Source organism: Uranotaenia lowii, chromosome 3 (assembly GCF_029784155.1).
Source record: "Uranotaenia lowii strain MFRU-FL chromosome 3, ASM2978415v1, whole genome shotgun sequence".
Lineage (NCBI taxonomy): Eukaryota > Metazoa > Arthropoda > Insecta > Diptera > Culicidae > Uranotaenia > Uranotaenia lowii.
This window is the reverse complement of record NC_073693.1, coordinates 130,420,416-130,426,702: the sequence shown is the minus strand read 5'-3', so window position 1 is coordinate 130,426,702 and position 6,287 is coordinate 130,420,416. Positions and strand designations below refer to the sequence as shown.

Below are 6,287 nucleotides of genomic sequence, written 5' to 3'. Positions count from 1 at the left end.
ATAGGAAAAAGGTCTTAAAGATTATCTTATGATATACTATACAATTCCACATTCGACTACGGGGAAAACTCCTAAAGATTTCTGTTATTTAAGAACATTTCGATTATCGAATTATCGAAGATTTGGAAACTACACCAACATTCACTGATTATCGCGATCAAGACCGCATGAGGAAGCATAAAGGTAAAGAAACAGAACACATTCGTCGTGAAGCTGAGACATCAAAAATTCAACAGGGGGATAAAGTTTTAATGGAAAATCTAGTTCTATGAAATAAATTATCAACTAAGTTTGGGAAAACACAGTTAACCGTTACAGAAAGTGTGGGTCCAAGAGCGGTAGTGGAAGATGATTCAGGGATATCATTCGAACGAAATGTAGCCCATTTGAAGCGAATACCATTATAACAGGATTCCAGTTCTGAAATTGAAGATTTCGATGAAGCCTATGCCAATAAATGCACCGATAACGAATGACGATGAAGTATCAGCAAATGAACCAGAACCTGATATCAATAATCCATTAATATCACCAAACGTTGCTGAAGTCCGGGGAAGGTCGTCAACTAATCGCGAACGTCGAAAGTCTTCAAAATTCCAGGATTATGCCATGAAAGTTCAACAAACCTCAAACTTTGCTTAAACTAAACGAGATATGGTGATTAGTTGAGATCACTAAATCAGCATGGTCATCAATTGTAAATATTAAAGTAGGCTTTTTAGTGAAAATACATTCTTCGATTATACATTATACTGTAAAGACGTGTTTTACTGTCAATAGAAACTCCGGAAATACCACAAGCTCCATAAGCTACCTCTGACGCATCGCAAAACCCATGTAACTGTACTGACACAGAATCTTTACTGAAACCAAGCCAACGAGGTACTGACAAAGATTCCAATGGCATCAAACTCTGTTTGTACTCCTTCCATAGATTTTGATACTGATCATCCAATGGGTCATCCCAACCAACCTTGAGACGCCACAGTTGCTGGATTATCATTTTTGCTTGCACAACAACTGGACCCACGAGCCCAAGAGGATCAAACAAACAGGCTGCATCAGAATGCACGCTTCTTTTCGTGATTTGCGAACTTGATGACCTCCAATGGGGAATACTAAAACAAAAATTATCTGACTCTATGTCCCACTTCAAACCAAGGGTTTTCACAGTTGAATCTGACGAATCGAACTCTAAAACTGACTTTTTCTCTTTCAAATCTTCAGGAATGCTTGCCAATATCTCTGGTGAGTTTGAGTTGAACTTCCGTAAATTAAACCCAGCCGAATTGGTGAGATCGGTAGTTTCTTCAACTAAATGCTTGCCTTCTTCGACACTGTCCGCTCCAACTAGACAATCGTCGACGTAGAAACTGTCTCTGACTACTCTCGAACCAATTGGATGACTTGCTGATCCATCTTCAGCAAGCTGTTTTAAGCACCTTGTAGCCAAATACGGAGCACTTGCAGTTCCGTATGTAACGGTCGTTAACTCAAACGTTTTTACTGGTTCATCAGGTGTATCTCGCCACAAAATTCGCTGAAGGTGTTGATCCGGTTGCTGAACTTGTACCATCCTGTACATCTTCTCGATGTCTGCACTGATGGCGTATCGGTGCAAACGGAAGCGCAAGATGATCGACAACAAATCGTTCTGCACAGTAGGCCCCACCATCAACGCGTCGTTCAACGAAACGCCCGTTGAGGTGCGACACGAAGCATCAAACACTACGCGTAGCTTTGTAGTTGTACTCTCCGGCTTCAATACTTCATGGTGTGGGAGATAATACACAGGATTCAATTCTGACACATTCTGAACATTATTCTGACGCATTCCGACTGTATTCGGACCCATTTTGACTGAATTCTGACACATATCAACTGACACATCATCTGAAACTTCTTTCATATGTCCCATAGACACAAACTCATGGATAAAATCCGCATACAAAGCCTTCAATTCTGCCTTTGCAGATAGCCTTCTTTCCAAACTGAGGAACCGACTCATCGCTCTTCCTCTAGATTCACCCAAGTTACGCAAAACACCACGTTTTTTCGGCAAGGTGACGACAAATTTACCTTCCGAATTCCTAATTGTGGTTTCTTTGAACATCTGTTCACAAACTGACTCTTCAACTGACAAAATGCTGTTAGTATTACATGATTCTAACTCCCAAAACTTAGCAATCATGTCTTCCAAATTCGCTGTAGAACTAACAAAACAATCCGAACTGACTGGAGATTCCAATGTTGCGACGGAACTATCAGAAACTCTGCCGGAGACAACCCAACCAAACTCGGTTTCTTGCAGAGTTGGACCATTGTCCGAAACTTTCAATTTCCGAGATCGCAATAAATCGCAAAAGTATTCTGCCCCGATGATCATGTCTATCGGACCTGGACTCCAAAACTCCGGATCTGCTAACACTAAATTCTGGGGAATCTCGCACCGATTGAGCGAAACTTTTCTTATGGGCAGATTACTTGTTATTTTGGGCAAAACATGGAATCTCATATCTTCCGAAAATGAAGATATTTCTGACAAACGAGGCCGAATTCTCGCCTCAACTGACTCACTCGATTCAACTGACTCATTTCCAATACCTTGGATTCTCATAACGTTGTGACTTCTCCGAAGATTCAACCTTCTCGCAAAACTTTTTGTCACATAGCAAAACTCAGAACACGAATCTAACAATGTTCTCGCAAACGTATGATTTCCAAAACGATCTTCAACCCGCACTACAGCGGTTGACATTAAAACATGTAGCGAACGAAACTTAGCGCATTCCGGCATTGGTGCCGCATTAAAGGTAAAGGAATTGTCTGTGGTGTGTTGTGGTTGAGTGTGGCGAATGTGTGTTTGTATTACGGGGTAGGAATTAGTGGAACTATGTTGTGCTTGAGGATTTACATGTGAATTTCGATCTTGTCTGATCGACAAATGTTCACGACCTTGTCCAGAAGGTCCTGGGCGATTATCATTTCGATACGATTGACTGTTGACTGTCGACTGGTTTTGTGAAACGGAGCTCTGACTCGAAAAACTGTTATGCAACATCGAATGGTGCTTTTTGTTGCACTCGCGACATGATTTCTTGGTACAACGATCAATAAAATGACCAGAACCCAAACAATTTAGGCAGAGCCGCTTCATCTTGGCAGCTCTGAAGCGCTGAGACACCGTCATCGCTCGAAACTTGCTGCACGCAGAAGCTGGATGAAACGAATTTCCACAGAATACACAATTGTTCTGGAATCTCGATGTGGCGTACACTGCTGTACGCTGGCGACGATTATCGCTGTCCTCATGCCTATTGGGTGCAACCGATTGTAAAACCAACGCCTGGTCTCTCAGGAAGTCCATCACATTCTGATACGTCGGCACATCCTTTGAGTTGTGATCAGGGTTGCCAACTATTTTTCAGAAAAGTCTGGAAAATTTTAAAAAAATGTCTGGAAATTTCTGCAAATGTCTGGACACCTAAGTTTTGAAGGTGGCGGCCTTTTTTTTTGGTCCCCAGATCTCAATGTTACAATAGTATTTTTCTGTCATTTTTTTTTTTTTTTTTTTTTTTTTTCTTGGTTTTTCTGGGATTTGAACACTTTCGCGTTATTCATCCCCTGATTTTTTTTTTTTTTTTTTTTTTTTTTTTTTTTTTTTTTTTTTTTTTTTTTTCTGTCAATATATCAGTCAGGTGCTCTGTCTGAGTCTCAATTTAACATACATCCTCAAAGCATCTGCCAAGGTTTCGAACCCTTTTTGAATTCATAGTTCATAGGTTCTACTAATCATTTCCTCAGGGTGGCCACTCGAAATCCATTTTGGATTTCCCGCATATTTCCCGACTTTTTCCCGCATGTTAACATGAAATTCCCGATTTTGTAAAACAGGAAACAAAACAAAAATCCGAATATTTATTTTTGAAACCACCTACTAAGACCTAGATTTCTAAGATTTGCCTTTGTTTTTATATTTTTTCAAAAATCGTCCTGAATTGCCCGACCATGAAGAAACGTGTGATGGAAAGTATGGTATTTTTAAGTTAAAAATCATCGTTCTTTGAAACTACTATTTTGAAGATATTTTGCTCAAATCCGACCTTCATATAATTGAATATCAAATAAGCAATTTCAAATTGCTTAGCACCTGCTTTGACATGTTTTGTTCCAGATTTCACAGGATCCAAATATCTTTGGTAACCAACGCCCTAGCAGCGACAAGTCATCTGATGTCCTTTCAATTCTTTGAGACATTTTGAATTTCAGAGAAACCCCTACCTGAAAAAGACCTCGTAATACATCATATGGTTATATCATATGATTGGAAATGATCGATTCAAAACATGAGGGGTATTACAATGGAACAAATATAAGGAAAATGAAATAATCGCTCTTGGTTTTATAATTAAAAACTCTCTGGAGTATTCGACCGAATATTCGTTTGGCCGAATAGTTTAAAAGGTCAATATTTGGCCGTTGGCCGAGTAAAAATTTTTTCGTCCATCATGCTTCCTCTCTATGAGCGTCGGATAGAAGCTTCAATTGTTTCGCCTCCTCGGCCGCCTCTCGCTTCCGATTTGCAATAGTTTCTATAACAGATTGTTTTCCTTTTTTTTTTTGTTTTAATAGGACTTGACATCTCTCGAGTGAGTATAACGAGCATACTGGATTAACGATTTCGTTACGGTTATTCCCGTTGTTCAATGAAGCAGGTTAAAACTAGTCAAAACCGATCCAACACGGTAGGAGGATCCATTTCGACCTGGTAGAAATCGGTCGAAGCCAATCGGAAAGAGATTGATGATCAACTGTTAATCAATTTTTACTTGTTTCGCCTTTTTTGTTCAAACTTCATTGAACAGACTTTCACCGAGCCAAAAATTCCCGACTTTTCGGGAGAAATTCCCGGCTTTTTCCTGCATTTTTCCCGGTGGATTCCAAATCCCGTCGTTTTCCCGCATTTCCCGAATGGGTGGCCACCCTGTTTCCTGCCATATTACACCATGACAAAATTGAATTTTCATAGAATCTTAGAACAATTTATGTCCAAACACAAAAGTCTGGAATTATCTGGAAGAAATGCCAAAAGTCTGGAAGTCTGGAAACCTAAAAAAATGTCTGGCAAAAGTCCAAAAAGTCTGGAAGATCCAGACAAAATCTGGAAGGTTGACATCACTGGTTGTGATGACTCTCCCATTGACGAAGTGTGACCGAATCCAGACGAGTACACACCATATACGCGAGAATAGTCGACCATTTCTCCGTATCTTCGCCGATCTTGCCCAGCATCTGGATGTTACGATCAAAATCGCTGACAAGGCGGTTCAGAGCTTCTCCGCTTTCCTTTTTGAGAGGTTCGATAGCAAAAAGAGCGTCCAAGTACGCTTTTACGATCAACTTTTTGTTCTCGTACCTCTTCTCCAACATGTCGCAGGCTACCTGGTAGTTGTCAGCTGAAAGTTCGATCGAGCTGATCTCCTGTAATGCTTCTCCACTAATTGCTGACCGGAGGTATGTGAACTTATCGATGTCGGAGAGCTGAGTGTTGTTGTGAATGAGGCTATCGAACATATCCCGGAATGGAATCCAGTCCCGAAGTTTTCCGTTGAAAACTGGCAGCTTGATGTCCGGAAGCTTAACACGGGATATTGCTTCAACTCTCTCTGCAGACCCAGACGCACTCGAGGACTCAACCTTTCTCGGACGCAACGCAAGGAGTGATGCCTTCAGGGTGCAATACTGCTCTTCGACTGCTATCGTTTCAGCGTCGAATTTCTCTTCACGATCTGCAGCCTGCTTCTGCAATCGACGTTTCTTGGTTGCCTCTGACTCTTTGACATCCTCTTCGGCACCGTCGCTGTCAGCTGTGTCCAACAACACTTCCATCTTCTGTCTCACCAGGTAGTACTTTTTCATAGTCGACTCCAACAGACCCAATCTGACTTCAATCTGGGATTCATGAAGCTCTTGCTTATAATCCCGCACGAAATAAGCGACACCCTTCATGGAGGCTCGTAACTGGCGCTCTTGCTTCCTCAAGATGCTGTAGTCTTCCATTTTGTAAGCTATTTTAATTCAACACAGCCAGTGATGGTTTGAATCATTTGACTTAATTTTGAATCATTTGCTTATAACTTCTTTTGAAAACATTTTTCCCAGAAATGATGTTCTAAACTTTAGTAGAACTAGATCTTAGCTGCAACTTTTGTGACCAACACAAACCTGTATCTCTTATGCCTTATGAATGAGAAATCGAAAAGTTTAAATTTTTGAGCAATGATCGT

At 40.7% G+C, this 6,287-nt stretch overlaps 2 protein-coding genes across 2 annotated transcripts; both read right to left on the bottom strand.

The window, feature by feature from the left end:
- Nucleotides 1–718: 718 nt before the first annotated feature.
- On the bottom strand, nucleotides 719–2,515 carry LOC129752610 (uncharacterized). Its single transcript, XM_055748385.1, has one exon. The coding sequence runs from the start codon at nucleotides 2,513–2,515 to the stop codon at nucleotides 719–721; it is 1,797 nt and encodes a 598-aa protein (XP_055604360.1).
- Nucleotides 2,516–5,175: 2,660 nt separating this feature from the next.
- Nucleotides 5,176–6,060, bottom strand: LOC129752609 (uncharacterized). Its single transcript, XM_055748384.1, has one exon. The coding sequence runs from the start codon at nucleotides 6,058–6,060 to the stop codon at nucleotides 5,176–5,178; it is 885 nt and encodes a 294-aa protein (XP_055604359.1).
- Between the last annotated feature and the right edge of the window lie 227 nt (nucleotides 6,061–6,287).

Excerpts from the sequence above, each read along its gene's own strand:
- LOC129752610 (XM_055748385.1), bottom strand. The coding sequence starts at position 2,515 with ATGAGATTCCATGTTTTGCCCAAAATAACAAGTAATCTGCCCATAAGA.
- LOC129752609 (XM_055748384.1), bottom strand. The coding sequence starts at position 6,060 with ATGGAAGACTACAGCATCTTGAGGAAGCAAGAGCGCCAGTTACGAGCC.